At 38.9% G+C, this 22,232-nt stretch overlaps 1 protein-coding gene across 6 annotated transcripts in view; it reads right to left on the bottom strand.

Annotated features, from left to right (window-relative positions):
- LOC123518540 (probable WRKY transcription factor protein 1) overlaps positions 1 to 22,232 on the bottom strand; it is a 38,845-nt gene that overhangs the window by 1,001 nt on the left and 15,612 nt on the right. For 5 of the 6 annotated variants that reach the window (XM_045279350.1, XM_045279353.1, XM_045279348.1 and 2 more), the window contains 3 exons: positions 12,618 to 12,729; positions 3,176 to 3,357; positions 1,939 to 2,101 (listed from right to left, as the gene is read on the bottom strand). In XM_045279350.1, coding sequence (XP_045135285.1) covers positions 1,939 to 2,101; positions 3,176 to 3,357; positions 12,618 to 12,729 — 457 coding nt within the window. The remainder of the gene's footprint in view (positions 1 to 1,938; positions 2,102 to 3,175; positions 3,358 to 12,617; positions 12,730 to 22,232) is intronic. The other variant, XM_045279355.1, reaches the window with a different exon arrangement.

Genomic DNA, 22,232 nt, shown 5'->3' with positions numbered 1-22,232 from the left:
GCAATAAGGCAGTGGCATAGTGGACAAGGTGGTGAGTGTGGGATCAGGTAGAAATCCACATGTGGGTTTGAATCCCATCCGATAACAATATTAGAGCCCATATCACCACCCAAGCGCATCTTTGGTGTGACCACCTAGAACCTGGGTATCATGGTGATATTTAGGTAACTTTAAACCACTAAACAAATGATATAGCTATGATGAGTAAAAGACAAACCCTAGCTTTTCTACAAATTCATAAAAACAAGGAAACAATAGAAAAATCATTAAAGAAGGGAGGACATACCAATCAGAGGAGAAAATGTGTGAAATAATGAATGAGGACATTGCATTGCCAAGGATTACAGGGAATCACAGTGCACAAAGAAGATATTAGAAGATTATTGGAAATTTGAATGTCAGAAAAGCAATAGGGCCAGATGGTGTTTCAGGCTGGATGCTAATTGAATGTAAAGAGCAACTACTGGATCCAATTTGGGATATAATTACAAGTTCACTAAATGAAGGGAAATTTCCACTAGAATGGAAAAGACCAACGTAATACCGATATTTAAAGGGGAAAAAGGCAACTGAGCAGTTAAATTACAGACCGGTGTCACTTACAAAAATTATGGAAAGTTGTGTGAAATAATTATCAAGGAAAAATGGGTTGAACATCTGGAAGAAGAACAAGTCATAACAAACAGACAATTTGGGTTCAGGACAGGACAGTCATGTGTGTCAAATTTATTAAGCTTCTACTTGAGGGTAACAGGACTGGATAATAGAGATGGATAAGTAGACATAGTATACTTGGACATATAAAAAAGGCTTTTGATAAAGTCCCTCATGGAAGACTACTTTGGAAATCAGAGAACATAGGAGGACTGCGAGGAATTTTGTTAGAATGGACAAGGGATTATTTGAAGGACAGGGAGATGAGAGCCGTGATCAGAGATACATACTCATCTTGGGGTAAAATAACAAATGGAGTGCCACAACGGTCAATGTTAGGCCCATTATGTTTCAGATTTATGTAAATGACATTCACAATGGGAGAAATTGTTACATTAATCTATTTGCTGATGATGCAAAGCTACTAAGAGTTATCAAAACCCATGAGGACTTTTTGCTCCTACAAGATGATATAAACAAAATCTATGAGTGGAGTAAGAAGTGGAAATTGGAGTTTAATACCAAGAAATGTCATGTAATGGAACTAAGAGCAAAAGACCAGTATGGGACTATTTGATGGCAGATGAACAAATAATGAAGACTAAAGAAAAAAGATCTGGGAGTGCTTATACAGGAAAATCTTAACCCTAAAAAGTATATAAGCAATATAGTTGGTATATCATATAAAATGTTGACTAATATAAGAGAGGCATTTCAATTTATGGACAAAAATATAATGAAAAAAATAATCACAAGCATGATACATCCAAAGCTAGAATATGCAGTTGTGGTGTGGTCTCTGAGCTCTATAAAAGATATAAGATTAGAACGGATACAGAAGATTCCTACAAAGATGGTGTCGGAACTAAAGTACCTAACATATGAAGAACACCTAAAGAAAGTGGAACTGCTAACCTTAAAAGATAGAAGAGAATGAGGAGATCTAATAACAATGTACAAGATAGTCAATGGTATTGAAAAGATATATAAGGAAGACCTACTGTTGTTGACAGAAGAGAATGGAAGGCAGTGTGTGAAGGATATTGGAAAATACAGTTTTCCACACAGAACGGTGGAAAAAAAAGCAATGCTTTGAATAATGAAGTTGTTACAGCACATAATGTGCATAACTTTAAGGAAAAATTGGATAAATGGAGACATGGAAACAGGACACAATGAGCTCTGCTTGAACCCTGTACAATACAACTAGGTAAATTACACTTATGATATCTACCTTTCAATTATCATTTCATAAATTCACCTAAGTATAAAAAAAGAACATACCTGAAGCACGTAGTCAAAATACAAAACAACTGCTAAATCAATAACCAAGGCCACCATGTGACAGATTATGAGCCAGAAGTAAAGATAACCATGAGTGGAGGCATGATTGTTCATATATTGTACCATCATGTTAGTATCTTGCTCCAACTTTGAGGTATCATATCTGAAAAGTAATAAAGTTTGTTAAAGAAGATATAGAATACTTAAAACTAGGAATGAAAAGCTAAGTGTATGATGTTACAAGGATGTACTTTAAAGTTAACAAGTAAAACAAGAATAGGTAAACCACATTTTATCCGTGTCCTCGTCAGATACTTTTGGATAATTTGTAGATTAAATGAGATGAAAGTAAAATGTGCTTTATACATAATCCTGTACAGAAAACTTTAATTGATTACAATGAACTTTAGAAATTCTTCATAAATTTGTCATGTCTATATACACAAACCATAAAAATTACTTAGACCTGGATAAAAGTGTGTAAGTTTTTTTTTTTTTACTGAAATAGTTACGCACCACTCCTAACATGTCAAAATAATATTTTACATATGTATAATGATTCCCTCTTAATACATTCACTGCCAATTCTTGTGACATTTGGTTCAGCTTCACTTTTCATTCTCTTTCCTGTTGTTAAATATTTTAGAATGTTCTGCCTTACTGCACTTTACAATAATGACTACCTTTGATAATAAAGTCAGGTCGCCAATAATGCATAATATTCAAACATGAAACACTTCTAATACAAAGGGTCAGTTTGCATCAATGTCATGCTCTAATGTGGAGAACAGGGATAGATTGGAACAAGTTACAAAAGAGTCTACAAACAGAATATGGTAACATTAATGCTGTGGGAGTGAGTGACCCTGGTGCTATCACCCACAATTATTTGATTGATTAATTGAGGAAAGATGCAACATTGTGGTCATATGGTGATCCACCCATAGTAATGTTATTTTAATGAGAAGTGAAACAAATTTTGTGAGGAATAGGGCAGGCTGTAGCCAACAGTGGTGCAAGTTTAGGTAGGAGAAAGGGAGGCTGAAATTGCCACTGCCATACACTTATTTGTATTTAGTAAGTAAATCTAATGCAAACCATATCTAACCTGGACCAATAGCAGAATTAAACTACAATCAAGAAATACCATCAGATCCTCAAATCAATGAACAGATCTAATTTCTATTGTAACATATATATTCAATACAAATCATAGTTCATGTAAACACAATCTTACTGATGTTCTCCACGAGCCAGGTCATGAAGAAGCTGCTTGACGCGAGGGTTATTGAAGAACTTGACAAATACACGTGGAATGTAAAACAAAGATGAGAGGAACAAAAATGAGAGGTGTGTCCAGCGATAGAATAAGATGTAGCGCCGTTGATTCTGACCATCAGGCTGATCCTGAAACATAATCTAATTTAATAAAGCTGAATATAAATCTTAAAAATCAAACTTACTACAAATTAAAAGTGGGAATATGACACTGAAGAAAATCATAACTAGTCACATCAGTGGGCCTAGGCAAAATAAGTCATGCTTATAGTACATCATGGCCTGCTCAACTATCAAGACATTTCCTAATGAGAGCAGACGCCAAACTTTGCACTATATTATTGAACAATATAGGTATTTCTTAATACATAATCACCAGGCGGTGGTGTAGTGGATAAGGTGGTGAGCGTGGGATCGGGCAGACGTCCCACGCGTAGGTTCGAATCCCACCACGTACAACCTTGAACACTTTGCCATTTGTCGAGTGGTTTAAAATTACCTACATGTCACCATGATACCCAGGTTCTAGGTGGTTACACCCAAGATGAGCTTGGGTGGTACCACTATAAATAAAATAGCCTGCGCCACTAATGGGCAGAAGCTGAACAGCACTTCCTACACACTCTTCAAGTGAGTTACACAGGCGCTTATAGGCCTCAACGTAAAAAACCCATTTTTTTAAGTAAAAAATTCTACATTCCTTATTTATGTCTCCTAGCTTGAATAGTCTGTAACAATTACATAACTATAGGTTTTCACAACTGCCCTAACTTCCCCAATTTCTGCTGAACGTGTAATTAACCTCGGTCATCTGCTGGTCACTCAGCCAGCCTTCCCATTACGGAGCGAGCTCAGAGCTCATAGACCGATCTTCGGGTAGGACTGAGACCACAACACACACAACACACACTGGGAAAGCGAGGCCACAACCTCTCGAGTTACATCCCGTACCTATTTACTGCTAGGTGAACAGGGGCCACACATTAATAGGCTTGCCCCATTTACCTCGCCGCTTCCCGGGACTCGAACCGGCCCTCTCGATTGTGAGTCGAGCGTGCTAACCGCTACACTACACGTGTGTGTTTGTGTGTGTATATTTTTCACATCTCTCCTATAAGTGGCCATTTTAGTTTTTTCCCATGCCCTCTCGACATTCTTTCATTCCACATACACAGATCTTCCCTATCCATTTTTCCATGCCAATCATCACTCTGTATATTGCTATCAGGTCTCCCCTTTCTCTTCTGTTTTCCAGGGTCGGAAGTTGCATTCTGTTCAGTCTGTCTTCATAAGTCAAATCTCTTAAGTCAGGCACCATTTTTGTTGCAGCCCTCTGTACTTTCTCTAGTTTCCTTATGTGTTTCTTTAAGTTCGAGCCCACTGTATTGTTGCATATTCAAGCCTTGGTCTTATCATTGCAGTAATTATTTTCTTCATCATTTCTTCATCTAAATATACGAACGCCACTCTTATGTTCCTCAATAAGTTCAATACTTCTCCAATTATTTTGTTTATATGTCTCTCTGGCGATAGGTCATTGGTAATTGTCACCCCAAGGTCTTTTTCTTCATGACTGGTTTTATGTCTTCATTTCCTATCTTGTACATACTCCTGATTCTTCTTTCACTCTTGCCAAACTCTAATTTCTTGCATTTTGTCGTGTTGAACTCCATTTGCCATGTACAGCTCCATTTCCATATTCTGTCCAAGTCTTCCTGGAGTAGTTCGCAATCTTTGTCACATCTCACTTTTCTTAACAATTTTGCATCGTCTGCAAATAGGCTCACATAACTGGACACCCCATCCACCATGTCATTTATGTAGACCGCAAACATTACTGGTGCCAACACTGATCCCTGTGGAACTCCACTCTCCACCAAGCCCCATTCTGATGGTCTGTCCTTAATTATTGTTCTCATTTCTCTTCCTACCAAAAGTCTTCCATCCATTTTAGTAAACTGCCATGCACTCCTCCTACCATTTCAAGTTTCCAGATCAGTCTCCGGTGTGGTACCTTATCAAAGGCCTTTTTTAAATCCAGATATATTCCATCAGCCCAACCATCTCTTTCCTGTATTACATCTATCACCCTCGAATAGTAACATATCAGGTTTGTCGTGCATGAACGCCCTTTTCTAAAACCAAATTGACACTCACAAAGTATGTCATTTTTCTCCAAGAAGTCTGTCCATCTATTCTTCACCACCCTCTCACACATCTTAGCTACCACACTTGTAAGTGACACTGGTCTATAGTTCAATGGGTCTCTCTTGTTACCTGATTTATAAATTGGGACAATGTTAGCTCTTTTCCAGTCTTGGGGCACTACACCTTCCCTTAATGAGGCATCAATTACTTCACAAACTTTTTCTGCCAGTTGCTCCCTGCATTCTCTTAAAATCCATCCTGATACCCCATCAGGTCCCACAGCTTTTCTCACTTCTAAACTCCCCATCATATTCTTGATCTCCTCCACAGTTACTTGAAACTCCTTCATAATCCCTTTCTGTTCCATTACCAGTGGTTTGTCAAAAGCAGTCTCCTTTGTGAATACCTTCCGAAAGCATCCATTCATAGCCTCTGCCATTTCCTGGGATCCTCACTGCATACTCCATTTACTTCTAAACTTTCAATACTTTCTATTTTTGATGTTGTTGTTCACATGTCTGTAAAAAGCCTTGGTTGGTCTTTACATTTATCAATTATATCCTTTTCTTGTTTCTTTCTTTCTTCTCTTCTAATCAACACATATTCATTTCTTGCTCTTTTGTAACTTTCCCACTGCTTAATCCGTCTTTTCCTTCTCCACCTCTTCCATGCATCCTCTTTTCTTGTTCTAGCCTTTTCACATCTATCGTTAAACCAGTCCTGCTTTCCAACTTCTCTATGTTGTCTTATTGGTACAAATTTTTCTCACCTTCTTTGTATATTTTTATAAATTCCTTCCACTTTTCATTTGCTCCTTAGCACTCTTGAATTTCATCCAATTTGTCTCTTGAAAGAATTTCTTTAGGTTTCCAAAATCTGTCTTGGCATAATTCCATCTTCCCACTTTATATTCTTCATTTCTTCTAGATTTCTCTTCATCTATCACCTTGAACTCCAAAACTGCATGATCACTCTTTGCTAAAGGGCACTCCACCCTCATCTCCTCAATGACCATTGGCTCTGTACTAAAGACCAAGTCCAGTCTTGACGATGCTCCTCTCCTCCAAACCTAGTATCTTCTTTGACCCACTGAGTTAACACATTTTCCATTGCCAGTGTCAATAGTGTATTTCCCATGTTGTCTCTGATCCTTCCATTGACCAGTCCTCCCAACACACCTCTTTACAATTAAAATCTCCCATCATTATAGTTCGTTCACAGCCACCCAACATTTCTTCCAGACATGTTCCTGTATCTCTTATCATTTCTTCATATTCCTGTACTGACCATGCATTTGTCTTAGGTGGTACGTACACCACTATGTAGTGCCTCTTTTTCCTTCATTAGTTTCTGCTCTGATCTTTAGCACTTCTGCCTTTCCCATACCTTCTTTCACTTGATCCACCTTTATATCTTTTTAACCAGCAACATCACTCCTCCTCCCATCTTACCTACTCTATTTCTTTTCCAAACATTATATTTCCTTCTCCAACCATCATCAGGTCTTCTCCTCTCTCAGTTTTGTTTCAGTAAGACCCACAATATCTGGGTTCTTGTCCTCAAGTAATCGTTGAGTTCTAAAATCCCGATATCACTCCATTTATGTTGGAATACATTACATTCCGCTCATACGTAAGTTTCTTTAGTCCTTTCTTGCTGTACTTTTCTGGGTTATGAACCACTTCCTCAGTCTCATATCCAAGATTCTCCAGAAAAACTCTTTCTTCTCCTCTTCTGTCCTCTCTTCATTTTTTTTCAAAGCCTCCTTTCTCAACTCATTTAACATTTCTCTTTCCTTTTCACCGAGATCTCTTCTCAACCAAATCTTCCTTGTTGTTTCCTGCTGGGCTAGCCTCCATGACTTCTCCACCAATTCATCTACATCCTTTTGTGACTTAAGTTTGATTCTTATTGTGTGTGTGTATTTACCTAATTGTATTTACCTAATTGTAACATACGGGAAAAGAGCTATGCTCGTGTTGTCCCGTCTCCATATCTATTAATGTCCAGCTTTTTCTTAAAATCATGAATATTCCTTGCGTTGACCACTTCCACGTCTAAACTATTCCATGCTTCCACCCTTCTATGAGGAAGCTATATTTTTCATCTCTCCTATAAGTGGCCATTTTAGTTTTTCCCATGCCCTCTCGACATTCTTCATTCCACATACACAGATCTTCCCTATCCATTTTTCCATGCCAATCATCACTCTGTATATTGCTATCAGGTCTCCCCTTTCTCTTCTGTTTTCCAGGGTTGGAAGTTGCATTCTTTTCAGTCTGTCTTCATAAGTCAAATCTCTTAAGTCAGGCACCATTTTCGTTGCAGCCCTCTGTACTTTCTCTAGTTTCCTTATGTGTTTCTTTAAGTTCAGCCCACTGTATTGTTGCATATTCAAGCCTCGGTCTTATCATTGCAGTAATTATTTTCTTCATCATTTCTTCATCTAGATATCGAACGCCACTCTTATGTTCCTCAATAAGTTCAATACTTCTCCAATTATTTTGTTTATATGTCTCTCTGGCGATAGGTCATTGGTAATTGTCACCCCAAGGTCTTTTCTTCATGACTGGTTTTATGTCTTCATTTCCTATCTTGTACATACTCCTGATTCTTCTTTCACTCTTGCCAAACTCTATTTTCTTGCATTTTGTCGTGTTGAACTCCATTTGCCATGTACAGCTCCATTTCCATATTCTGTCCAAGTCTTCCTGGAGTAGTTCGCAATCTTTGTCACATCTCACTTTTCGTAACAATTTTGCATCGTCTGCAAATAGGCTCACATAACTGGACACGTGTGTGTGTGTGTGTGTGTGTGTGTGTATTTACCTAATTGTATTTACCTAATTGTAACATACGGGAAAAGAGCTATGCTCGTGTTGTCCCGTCTCCATATCTATTAATGTCCAGCTTTTTCTTAAAATCATGAATATTCCTTGCGTTGACCACTTCCACGTCTAAACTATTCCATGCTTCCACCCTTCTATGAGGGAAGCTATATTTTTCACATCTCTCCTATAAGTGGCCATTTTAGTTTTTTCCCATGCCCTCTCGACATTCTTCCATTCCACATACACAGATCTTCCCTATCCATTTTTCCATGCCAATCATCACTCTGTATATTGCTATCAGGTCTCCCTTTCTCTTCTGTTTTCCAGGGTTGGAAGTTGCATTCTTTTCAGTCTGTCTTCATAAGTCAAATCTCTTAAGTCAGGCACCATTTTCGTTGCAGCCCTCTGTACTTTCTCTAGTTTCCTTATGTGTTTCTTTAAGTTCGAGCCCACTGTATTGTTGCATATTCAAGCCTCGGTCTTATCATTGCAGTAATTATTTTCTTCATCATTTCTTCATCTAGATATACGAACGCCACTCTTATGTTCCTCAATAAGTTCAATACTTCTCCAATTATTTTGTTTATATGTCTCTCTGGCGATAGGTCATTGGTAATTGTCACCCCAAGGTCTTTTTCTTCATGACTGGTTTTATGTCTTCATTTCCTATCTTGTACATACTCCTGATTCTTCTTTCACTCTTGCCAAACTCTATTTTCTTGCATTTTGTCGTGTTGAACTCCATTTGCCATGTACAGCTCCATTTCCATATTCTGTCCAAGTCTTCCTGGAGTAGTTCGCAATCTTTGTCACATCTCACTTTTCGTAACAATTTTGCATCGTCTGCAAATAGGCTCACATAACTGGACACCCCATCCACCATGTCATTTATGTAGACTGCGAACATTACTGGTGCCAACACTGATCCCTGTGGAACTCCACTCTCCACCAATCCCCATTCTGATGGTCTGTCCTTAATTATTGTTCTCATTTCTCTTCCTACCAAAAGTCTTCCATCCATTTTAGTAAACTGCCATGCACTCCTCCTACCATTTCAAGTTTCCAGATCAGTCTCTGGTGTGGTACCTTATCAAAGGCCTTTTTTAAATCCAGATATATTCCATCAGCCCAACCATCTCTTTCCTGTATTACATCTATCACCCTCGAATAGTAACATATCAGGTTTGTCGTGCATGAACGCCCTTTCCTAAAACCAAATTGACACTCACAAAGTATGTCATTTTTCTCCAAGAAGTCTGTCCATCTAGTCTTCACCACCCTCTCACACATCTTAGCTACCACACTTGTAAGTGACACTGGTCTATAGTTCAATGGGTCTCTCTTGTTACCTGATTTATAGATTGGGACAATGTTAGCTCTTTTCCAGTCTTGGGGCACTACGCCTTCCCTTAATGAGGCATCAATTACTTCACAAACTTTTTCTGCCAATTGCTCCTGCATTCTCTTAAAATCCATCCTGATACCCCATCAGGTCCCACAGCTTTTCTCACTTCTAAACTCCCCATCATGTTCTTGATCTCCTCCACCGTTACTTGAAACTCCTTCATAATCCCTTTCTGTTCCATTACCAGTGGTTTGTCAAAAGCAGTCTCCTTTGTGAATACCTTCCGAAAGCATCCATTCATAGCCTCTGCCATTTCCTGGGATCTTCACTGTATACTCCATTTACTTCTAAACTTTCAATACTTTCTATTTTTGATGTTGTTGTTCACATGTCTGTAAAAAGCCTTGGTTGGTCTTTACATTTATCAATTATATCCTTTTCTTGTTTCTTTCTTTCTTCTCTTCTAATCAACACATATTCATTTCTTGCTCTTTTGTAACTTTCCCACTGCTTAATCCGTCTTTTCCTTCTCCACCTCTTCCATGCATCCTCTTTTCTTGTTCTAGCCTTTTCACATCTATCGTTAAACCAGTCCTGCTTTCCAACTTCTATGTTGTCTTATTGGTACAAATTTTTCTCACCTTCTTTGTATATTTTTATAAATTCCTTCCACTTTTCATTTGCTCCTTAGCACTCTTGAATTTCATCCAATTTGTCTCTTGAAAGAATTTCTTTAGGTTTCCAAAATCTGTCTTGGCATAATTCCATCTTCCCACTTTATATTCTTCATTTCTTCTAGATTTCTCTTCGTCTATCACCTTGAACTCCAAAACTGCATGATCACTCTTTGCTAAAGGGCACTCCACCCTCATCTCCTCAATGACCATTGGCTCTGTACTAAAGACCAAGTCCAGTCTTGACGATGCTCCCTCTCCTCCAAACCTAGTATCTTCTTTGACCCACTGAGTTAACACATTTTCCATTGCCAGTGTCAATAGTGTATTTCCCCATGTTGTCTCTGATCCTTCCATTGACCAGTCCTCCCAACACACCTCTTTACAATTAAAATCTCCCATCATTATAGTTCGTTCACAGCCACCCAACATTTCTTCCAGACATGTTCCTGTATCACTTATCATTTCTTCATATTCCTGTACTGACCATGCATTTGTCTTAGGTGGTACGTACACCACTATGTAGTGCCTCTTTTTTCTTTCATTAGTTTCTGCTCTGATCTTTAGCACTTCTGCTGTGTGTGTGTGTGTGTGTGTGTGTGTGTGTGTTTTATTCACCACAATCATCTGCTAGTCACCCAGCCAGCCTTTTCCCTACGGAAAGAGCTCAGAGCTCGTAGTGACCAATCATCGGTAGGACTGAGACCACACCACACTCCACACACCGGGAAAGCGAGGCCACAACCCCTCGAGTTACATCCCGTACCTATTTACTGCTTAGGTGAACAGAGGCTACACATTAAGAAGCTTGCCCATTTGCCTTGCCGCTTCACGGGAATCGAACCCGGGCCCTCTCGATTGAGTCAAGCTAGCTAACCACTACACTATGCAGTGTGTGTGTGTGTGTGTGTGTGTGTGTGTGTGTGTGTGTGTGTGTGTGTGATTCACTGTTTGATCTGCTGCAGTCTCTGATGAGACAGCCAGACGTTACCCTACAGAACGAGCTCAGAGCTCATTATTTCCAATCTTCGGATAGGCCTGAGACCAGGCACACACCACACACCGGGACAACAAGGTCACAACTTCTCGATTTACATCCTGTACCTACTCACTGCTAGGTGAACAGGGGCTACACGTGAAAGGACACACACCCAAATATCTCCACCCGGCCGGGGAATCGAACCCCGGTCATCTGGCTTGTGAAGCCAGCGCTCTAACCACTGAGCTACCGGGCCATAGTGTGTGTGTGTGTGTGTGTGTGTGTGTGTGTGTGTGTGTGTGTGTGTGTGTGTGTGTGTGTGTGTTCACATATTTGTCCTCATCTACTGTTTGTTCTCTCTCTCCTTTTCCAGTTCTCCTCCCCTGATCTTCTCTCTCTTACCTGCTCTCTCTCCCATGCTTCAATCTATTTCATTCATCCTCCTTATTTCTCAATACTTACTCTTTCTTTTTAATTGTTCACTCATTCCTCACCCTTGCTGGTTATAATCATTCTACTTTCTCCCCATTCCTCCCACCTTATTTCATACTTCCTTGTCCTATGCAATCTCTGCCAGATATGTCCCTTCTTCCTCTTTATTCCTTTCCTTTCCCTTCCTCTTTTGTTTTTGTCTCAAACTTCCCTTCCTGTTACCTCCCTGCCCATATCTGTCAGAGATACCTTGCTCTCTCTCCTTCATTTGTTCAATGTTATTTCTACTTCCTTGTTTGTCAATCTCAATAATTCTACTTTCATTCTCAATCAGTCTCATTCCATTTAGCAATCAGGATTGTTCTTACTTTCAGAGAGAGAGAGAGAGAGAGAGAGAGAGAGAGAGAGAGAGAGAGAGAGAGAGAGAGAGAGAGAGAGAGAGAGAGAGAGAGAGAGAGAGAGAGAGAGAGAGAGAGAGAGAGAGAGAGAGAGAGAATCTATTTGTTCTAGTACGGACAGATGTTTCATTTCAACTTTGAATGTATATTTTTGGTAGTGTATTTGCTAGAAATTAGCATCAGCAATCTTGATCTTGATGCTACAGGTGGCTCAAGGATGACTGTATTAGCAACTCCTGTAGGCTCATCGCTACCACTAGCACCAGTTTACCCACTATTCCAGATGCAACCAGCAGTACTTTAATACCAGCTCCTTTTATGGACATTAATGATATTTTCCTGGTATTTCCATTATTTTAACCACCTCACACCAGAAAGTTTCACATCAACGGGCTATTCACATTAACAAACAGTTTCTTCCCACTATCAGTCCATAAACAAGAGCTTCCACTGTATGTAGATTAATAATACATAGATATGATGTTTGTAATGATAGAGAAAAGGCAAACTTAACATGAATATCCTATGTAGGAAGATGAGTTCAAATAATGGAAGAAATAGCTAAAATTATAATATGTATTGTTTTATCCATACTTCATATACAAATGGATATGTCAGGCAAAAGTTCTTGATATAGTATGAGACTGTAGCATCAGCATTATTGCCATAAACACAGAAGATTGATTCCTTCCATATCCAACAGGCCCTGAGGAAGAAATGAAATTGATTAAATATAAAACATTTCTAAAAAACAAATTAATAATAATAATAAAAAAAACCCTGCTAATACTTAATCATGAACAATGAAATAACAGACATACTGAAATACATTTCCTCCATCTACAGGAAGCAAATAAATTTAGAATACACTGGTGCCCTGATTTGTTATAAAAATAAAATACTTTACAGAGCTTACTGGCCTAAAATAATTAACAACTTGTTGACCTCTAAGTCCAGCTTTCTCAGGGAGGTAGCCCTTTAGTTATTTTTCTCAGTGAAGTAGTGCTTCAGTAATGTATTTTAGTTCAATAAACTTCACTTGACATCTGCTAAAAGCATGTTAAACTAACAAGAAATGAAACTACAGTATTAACAAAAATAAATTGATAAATAAAATGTTTAAAAATATTGCGCCCATTTACAACTGCTCACATCAGCGATATCTATTTCATTTAAAAAAAAAAACAAGTTTTAAAATCTATTGAGAAAAAAATTCTCTACAAATTACTTGTTTGTAAAACAGCTACATGATTGATTTAATAACAACTGATGATGTTGCACCTCCTTCAATCCAGATAATATGAGAATGCTGTCTTTCATAAATGCACACATTTATCCTATCCACCCATATTCCACATGGGTTGCTTACTTAATTTACAAACTATTTTTCATCCTGTCCAAGTGGCCAAACCATACATACATACATACATACATTATATATATATATATATATATATATATATATATATATATATATATATATATATATATATATATATATATATATATATATATATATATATATATATATATATATATATATATAGTCATACCTCGCCCAACATGACAGTTACGTTCCTGAGCTCATTGTGCACGGCGAGATCCGTGTTGGGCGAATATTAGGCCCTATGGAAAAATAGAGGTTATGTTCCCAGATCCTCCCCCCAAAAAACACTTTTTACCAAAAAGACTGAAAAAAAAATAATAAATAAAATAAATAAATTAATTAAATAAATAAAAAATAAATAAAATAAAATAAACAAATGAAGTACCAAACACATATTTAACTACAATACTAGTACAGTAATACTCTGCTTAACGAACAGGATAGGGGGTGTCAAAGCTGTTTGTAGAGCGGAAATTCGTTAAGTGGACGTAATTTTCCCATAGGAAATAATGGAAATATGGGGGATGCGTTCTGGGCTGATCCCCAACATACCACATGGGTAAAAAAAAAAAAAAAAAATTAATAAATAAATAAAAATAAAAATAAAAATAAAAAATAAAAAGTATATTTATTTATTTATTTATATATATATATATATATATATATATATATATATATATATATATATATATATATATATATATATATATATATTTTTTACGAGTTTTGCCCCAAGAAAGGATTGTTTTGTAATGCATAAAGTTAAATCTTACATGGAATACCAAAAATTAAAGCAGAGATGATGAGATCGGCCACAGATGGCGGAGACTCCGGCGACTTGGCCGCTTCTTCTTCTTCTTGTGACCTTTTTAGCTTGGCGTGTTTTCTTTCACCTCGATATTACATTGTTTCCACTCCTCTATTGCCTGCTATAATGGATATCATATCTTAGTATTCATATACGCTCATGCCACGAGGATAACCTGGACTCCGTGGCAGTGAGTGATAGTGAATTACTAATGAAATACCATGGTATTTCATTAGTAATTCACTATCCCTCAGTGCCACGGAGTCCAGGTTATCCTCATGGCATGAGCGTATATGAAAACTAATATATGATATCCATTATAGCAGGCAATAGAGGAGTGGGAAACATAAAATATCATGGTGAAAGCAACACGCAAGCTAAAAGGGTCACAAGAAGAAAAGCGGCCGAGTCCCCACGAGTCTCCGCCTTGTCTGTGGCCGATCTCATCTCTGCTTTATTGTTTGGTATTCCGTGTAAGATTTCACTTTATGCATTACAAAACAATCTTTTCTTGGAGGCCAGGTTTGTAAAAAGCTAATAGAAATGTTTTGTGAATATAAATGCATATATAAGACAGTAACACAGGACCAGCGGGAGATTCAAATGGGGACCAAATCGTGCAATCGCGAGTCAAAGTTGTGCTCGCCGAAATATGGTATATTTTACAGATTTGTGTACAGTCAAACCTCGCCGAACATGAATTCGCCAAACATGAAACTCTTGTATACACGAATCGGTAAAAAATTCCATTTTTCGCCGAGCACGACTTTGATTCACGATTGCACGATTTGGTCTCCATTTGAATCTCCCGCTGGTCCTGATGGATTCACTTGACCTCCTCTCCCAAGCGTCTTGGACTCTTCGTAATTTGCTGAAAGTCATGGAAGATGCAACATCCCTCTTCACTGAAACAGATCCCATCCTGGAGAGGAGCATTTTACGGCTTGCAAGACCCTGCATCTTGGAAGACGCACCCTAATATTTGAAAGAAATTTATAAGAAAAAAAAATTCATTCTCATACAAGAACGGATTCACCATATACCCAACCACTGAACACAAAAACATAAGAAGCAAGGAGTCTGCAAGACACTATTGTTTCACCACTCATTACAAATTTGCTGGAGCACTCACCACAAATTTAAAACTATGTAAATAAAAACACCATAGGTTTATACATTACAGTCTGGAAAACCTGAGTACTTGAGGAACTTACTGGAAACATTCCACCATGACACTACGATGGAGCTGAGACATGATGTAGACCCATACAGAATACATGAGCCAAGATATAATCTTAACATGGGATGTCGAGCATTTGCAAGATGCGCACCAAGGATTTACAATAAACTGCCGAGTGATATCAAAGGTTGTGCCAGGATCGATATCTTCAAAAAGAAATTGAAGACATATTTGTTCAAGGAAGTTTGTGATTTTAACGGCATGGAAATCAAAGACAATTATAGATGCTAACTGCTTTTGAGGGAGGCTCTGCTGAGCGCTGCCTCGCAGTGGAGCAGAGACTTGAACAAACACACCAAGTAAGTGAGTAACAAGTAACATATACACAGTGAAACAGTCCATCTCTTCTTGTTTTAGTGGCAGGCGACGGCATGTTTTGGACCTGTTGATTACATTACAGAATCACTTGTCCGATCGCTGAAACCAAACGCGTCTGTGCTGCAGTTTGTATTTATTTTATTTTGCAGTCGTGCTTCATAGGCTTTATCAATGTGAATACAATTCACAAATGGAGTTTTGAATGAGTAAGCCACTTGGATGTTCTATTAATAAAGATATAAAGGCACCTGGCATGATGTGTGTGCGTTCGTGTGCATGTATGTGTGTGTTGCAATGAGACGAGGGAGCGGCCCGTTTTCTCCACACGCTGAGTAGGCTGCAGGAAGGATTATGGTATTGGAAATACTTGTAACACCTAAGTACTGAGTTTACATAATATAAAAGGCTAAATTAAATAGTACTTAAGCTCCAGGTCGCTATCTGTCCAGTGTCCAAGCTCACTTGAGGTTGGATGTTGCCTTACAATACAACATTCATCTTGGAAGACGCACTAGTATTTTTCAGGGTATTTTTTAGGAAAAAAAGTGCGTCTTGTAAGCCATAAAATACGGTAAGTTCAAGAGGGGTGTTGAGGAGCTTCTTTTGCCCTACAAGGAGACTTTACGGCATATGGAAGCATCTGCCAGTCAGAGGCCCATCACTTCATATTTCAATCCCTCTCCAACCAGCAAATAAACTAAAGGTACTAGTACTATAATTAGATAAAATGTGTGCTTAGTACTTCATTTGTTTTTTTTCAGCCTTTTCGGTAAAAAAATTTTTTTTTGGGGGGAGGATCTGGGAACGTAACCCCCCCATTTACCCATAGGGCCTATTATTCACCAAACACGAATCTCGCCGTACACGACGAGCTCAGGAACGTAACTGTCGTGTTGGGCGAGGTTTGACTGTATACGTGAGATTCGTATTCAGCAAATTCGTGTTTGGCGAGGTATGACTGTATGTATATATATATATATATATATATATATATATATATATATATATATATATATATATATATATATATATATATATATATATATACAGTGGTACCTTGAGATATGAGCTACCATTTTATTTTATTTTTTTATTTATCTACTTTTTTCTTTATTTTTTTCTTTTCTTTATTTATTTTATTTATTTATTTATTTATTTTTTTTTTTTTTTTTTTTGAGATATGAGCAGAATTTTGAGATACAAGTCACACTTGGGGATGTTGCCAGTGTAGTCGGCAGCTCGGTGCATTGGTCCAGCCTCAGCTGAGCTAGTATCTATGTGTTTCCCATAGATTTCATGCACTGTGATTGTTCTTTCATAATTTTCACACTATCTACTTTTTTTTCTCTCTACAGGAAGTGCAGTTTTGATTTGTCTAATGTTTACATGTGAATGGTGCCTGCATCCTTTCTTCCCTCCTCCTCCTCCTCCACCATTTACCACTATTAGCCAAAAATGTGTGTGTCCAAGATAAATAAATAAACTTTTGCTGTTATTTCATATATTTTCATCCATTGATAAAAATATGCATGTGTATGTAACTGAAAAGGCAAAACAAATTTCTCCTATCTCCCCTTACCTCCTCCACCAACACTTATCACAGAGGGGGGAGAACAATGTAAACAAACCTCTTTAGTGTGTCTCTCTCTCTCTCTCTCTCTCTCTCTCTCTCTCTCTCTCTCTCTCTCTTTCATACATAACACTTCATTTATTCAATGAATAATGTTTACAGGATTATCAATGAGCTCTTCTGTGATTATTAGAGCACCCAGTCTTCTGTGAGTGACTATATTTGTACACTCCAGCACTGATTGACAGTCCTAAGTGAGGGTTGGGAATGCAGTAAAGTCCCGTGGAATGCATCCTCCGAGATAAATATACAGAAGAGACTCAATACTCAAACTTAATTAGTTCCAAATAGCCGTTCAAGTATTAAAAAGTTTGACTATTGATACCTATAAATCAGGTAATTCGTTCTAGCTATTGCCAAACCCAAGTTTAGAAAAAGCAGCAGTATAATTTTGCAGTCGCTGCTAGCATTGGCGCACAGAAGCAGGGTTGGCCTGTCTTTCATGGGCTTGTGTCCTGGCAAACACTTCTCTTCCTTTGTTATATAGATCATGTTTGGTAGTTTTTGTTTTTCCAAAAACAGGCCAGTTTCATCACAATTAAAGATCTGTTGTGGGCTTAAGCACTCCTTATCCACAAATTTCTTAAATTCAGGTACAAATTACTCAGCGGCAACTCTGTCAGCACTTGCGGGCTCACCATACATCACAACAGAATTAATTCTAGTTCTTTTCTTGAAATTCACAAACCACCCTTTACTTGCTTTAAAATCATCATTGGAGTCAGATGTAGTATCAGAAATAAGATCACGATGAAGCAGCCTAGCCTTCACACAAATTATGCTCTCTGACAATGAATCACCAGCCATCTGCCTTTGGTTTATCCAATCAACAATTTTTCAATTTCTTCCACTGCTGCAGGTCGCTTAAATTGCCTTTTTCACACCAATCGCCACATCAGCTCTTTTAATGAGCTCTGTCTTTTTCAGTATTGTGGCTACTGTAGATTTAGCCATATAGTACTCAGCTGCAAGATCGGCTATTCTTCCTTTTTTTCTCGTATTTATAAATAATCTCCTTTTTCCTTTCGATGATTGTCACTACATTCTTTCTTGTAGGCTTATTCTCCCCACTAACAAGCCCCTTTGGTGCCAATGTAAGCTTCTAAATAAAAAAAATAAATAAATGAGAGAAAGCACAGGACAATGTTATGCTTATGACAGCGAAGGATCAACTGGTTGCAGTAGACCGGTGGGGCGCGTGGGGTGACGGGAAGGATGAAAGCGCAGGACATTATTATTCTTATGACAGCAAAGGATCAACTGGCTGCAGTGGACCAGTGGGGCACATGGGGTGGCGTGAAGGATGAAAGCACAGGACAATGTTATTCTTACGACACCAAAGGATCAACTGGCTGCGGTGGACTGGTGCAGCTGCGGGAAGGATGAAACCTTTTTTGTTTACAGCCACATGGACGGACATTCAACTAATACATATTTTTTCGAGTACAGGCAACCCCCACTTAACGAAGGTTCACATAACGAAATTTCGCTACAACGAAGGTTTCCTTTTACTACCATCTGCTCATTTAACGAACACCAAACTCGCTTTAACGAAATTTTATCCAGTTAATTTTTTCCAAGTTTGAAAGCACAGCCGTATAACGCATGTCGACAGGCTTTTGAATACACCAGCGGCTCTCATGGGAACTCTCGTGGACAAAACGCGCACCACTCACTCCCCCTAGTTCAAAACAATAACAGCGTCAGCAGGAGCTCATCTTCTCTCACTCTACATGCCACCAAAATGCCCTGCAATGTTGCCTAGTGTTGCTAAAAAGACCAAGAAGTCTCTTACTCTCGAAGTGAAGCTGAATATTATTCACAGACACGAGGTGAAAAATTTAATAGCACTGCTTCCCACCATGGCTTGACTCCATCTACTGTCTACCATTTTCAAGTCACCAGACTCTATTAAGAAGGCTGGTGAGATCATATCTTCCTTGCAAGCTAAAAGAACGACCTGAACTCACGACACTGCAATGGATAAAATGGAAAGCCTTGTGGAAATGTGGTACATAAGTTTTATATGTGGTACAATGATGAACCCTTTGTTTACATTCCACAGGTTACCAGTTAGCGTATTTCCCGCTCCACTCTCCCTCCCTTCATAAATTTAAGATCATCAACATTATGAAGTTACTTACATACATACATTAGTGTACATTATAATGACTTAATCTTAAATTAAACTGCTTAAATGTTTAACTTCATAATTTTTACTTTCATTAAACCTTTTCCTGTACCATGATGTACAGTAAGGTCCCGAGTTACGTCAGAGTTACGTTCCTGAAACATGACGTAAGTCGATTTTGTACGTAACTCGAGTTTTTGTACTTTCAAAGTATATTATCGAGTTTTCAACCAATCATTTTTTATGGTTATTCAGGTAAGTAAAAGGTTATATTGGTATACTATTTACAAATATGTAGGAATATATTGATTAGGGCTGCGAACGCGAAGGACTGCAGGTTGCAGAGAGAGGTGGATGCCTGAGGCCGCCAGGAGGGTGGGCAGGTTGAATGTTGTGAGTCTTGTGACGCCCAGAGCGGACAGCAGGGAGCTTTGTGGAGTGCGGTGGAGAAGCGTTATATAAGTAAAAGGTTTTATTGTTATATTATTTATAAGTATGTAGGAATATGAAACACAAGCTTGTTTTTGTTGTTGATTAGGGCCGCGAACGCGAAGGACTGCATGTTGCCAGAGAGGTGGACACCTGAGGCTGCCAGGAGGGTAGGCAGGTAGAATGTTGTGACACCCGGGGCGGACAGCTGGGAGCGTAGTGCAGTGTGGTGGGAGTAGAAGCATGGGCAGCGGAGCAGGAAATGCAATAGGGATCAGCAGACAGGCGCAGACGGTGCAAGTGAGCTGCGAGTGTCGTGTGGCCCAAGCGAAGGCTCCGGAGTTGTTATTGTTGTGATGGTGGGTGCGCAACCCCTGAAGGTCGTCTACCTCCCCGTTGTCATGGTAACAGGCTTCCCATTTTCGTTTTCTCTCCCTCACACACAGCTGCTGCCTCACTCGCTCACTCATTCTGCCAAAAAATATTGTAACCTAACATTAACATACACAAGCAACTGGTAGTTTTTTTTATTATCATACGAGAATGTTTGACTTCACATAAAATTTATTTCTGTTTCATCATCTGACTTAAGAAAGCTGAAAGCCAAGTTAATGGAACATACCTGTTTCTGAGGTGATGTTGAAGTAAGAAGTTCTTCATCAGGGAGTCTGGGGATGAACATCGGCTTGAGGTTGATGCTCTGGATGGAGTTGACAGTCGGGATGGAGTTGAAGATGTGGATGGAGTTGAGGCTGGAGATGAGGTTGAGGAATGAGAAGCTTGCTTGAAGAAATGAAGAATTGATGACTGTTTAGCAGCATATCTCTTCTCATCATAGATTTCTCTGTAGCAAGTCACTGCATCTTCCATTGCCCTGTGAACTCTGGCAAAGCATTCTGCATTTGGGTCTTGCTCTTCAAAGAACACCATTGCTTTTTCCAGGGCTTGAAAAGCGCTTGCCATGTTTTTATTGTAAACTGCCGTAACACTACGTCGTCATTTTCATCAGCCTCTGTTTGTTTCCCCAGCTCCATCAGATCTTCGGCGTTTAATTCTGAGTCGTGAGAATCGAGGACCTCATTTATGTCACTCTCCTCTATGTCCAGACTTAACTCATTCCCAAGCTTTACACAGTTGCTCTTGGTCTCCTCTACACTATCACTATCAAAGCCTTTAAAGTTATTCACTAGGCTAGGACACACGCTTTTCCACACACCATTCATGTTTGACTGTGTAACCTCAGCCCAACTTTCTCCAATGTTTTTCACGGCACTGTAAATGTTAAAACCTTTCCAGAACTCTTTCAGGCTTTTATCACCTTTTTCTGTTGCACGGATGGCCTGTTTGAAGGTTCTTCTCAGGTAATAGGCCTTGAAGGATCTGATCACCCCTTGATCCATTGGCTGAATCAATGACGTTGTGTTTGGTGGCATAAATACAACTTTAACATTTGGGTTGAGTTCACGTAGGCTTGCAGAATGACCAGGAGCATTGTCAAGAATCAGCAGTGCTTTAAACGGCAGATTCTTCTGTGCACAGTAGCGCTCAACGTCAGGCACAAAACAACTGGAGAACCACTCAATGAACATTGCCCCTGTCACCCAAGCCTTGGCATTACTTTTCCAATAAACTGGGAGACTAGCTTTAAGAATACCCTTCATAGCTCTAGGATTTTCTGAGTGGTAAACTAGCAGCGGTTTCAGTTTAAAATCGCCGGCACAGTTACCCCCTAAGAGCAGTGTGAGTCGTTCCTTAGAGGCTTTGTGTCCTGGCATGCTTTTCTCCTCCTTTGCAATGTATGTCCTGCTGGGCATGCGCTTCCAGTTCAGTCCCATCTCATCCACATTGAATATTAGCTGTGGAATGTAGCCCTCTTCTTTGATAATTTTTTCTAAGGTTTCAATGAACACTTTTGCTGCTCCGTCATCAGCACTGGCAACTTCTCCACATATTTTTCTGTTTGTTAGATTTCCTCTAACTTTGAAACGTGTAAACCAGCCCTTGGAAGCCACAAACGTTTCAATTGTGGTTACTTTCTTTTTTCAAAGCCTCATAGTGTGTGCGGGCTTTCTCACAAATTATTTGCTCACTCAGCAGCATGCTCTTCTGATTATTGTCCTCAATCCACAGCAAAAGCAGTCTTTCCATCTCTGTCAACACACCTGTTCTTTGCTTCGTTATCACTGTAGAGTTCATGGGAGTAACGCCCTTCACATTAGCCAAAATATGGTCCTTGTTCTTGAGAATGGTAGCAACAGTCGTCCGA

The sequence above is a fragment of the Portunus trituberculatus genome, chromosome 44 (genome assembly GCF_017591435.1).
Source record: "Portunus trituberculatus isolate SZX2019 chromosome 44, ASM1759143v1, whole genome shotgun sequence".
NCBI lineage: Eukaryota > Metazoa > Arthropoda > Malacostraca > Decapoda > Portunidae > Portunus > Portunus trituberculatus.
This window is presented reverse-complemented; position numbering and strand designations above follow the sequence as displayed.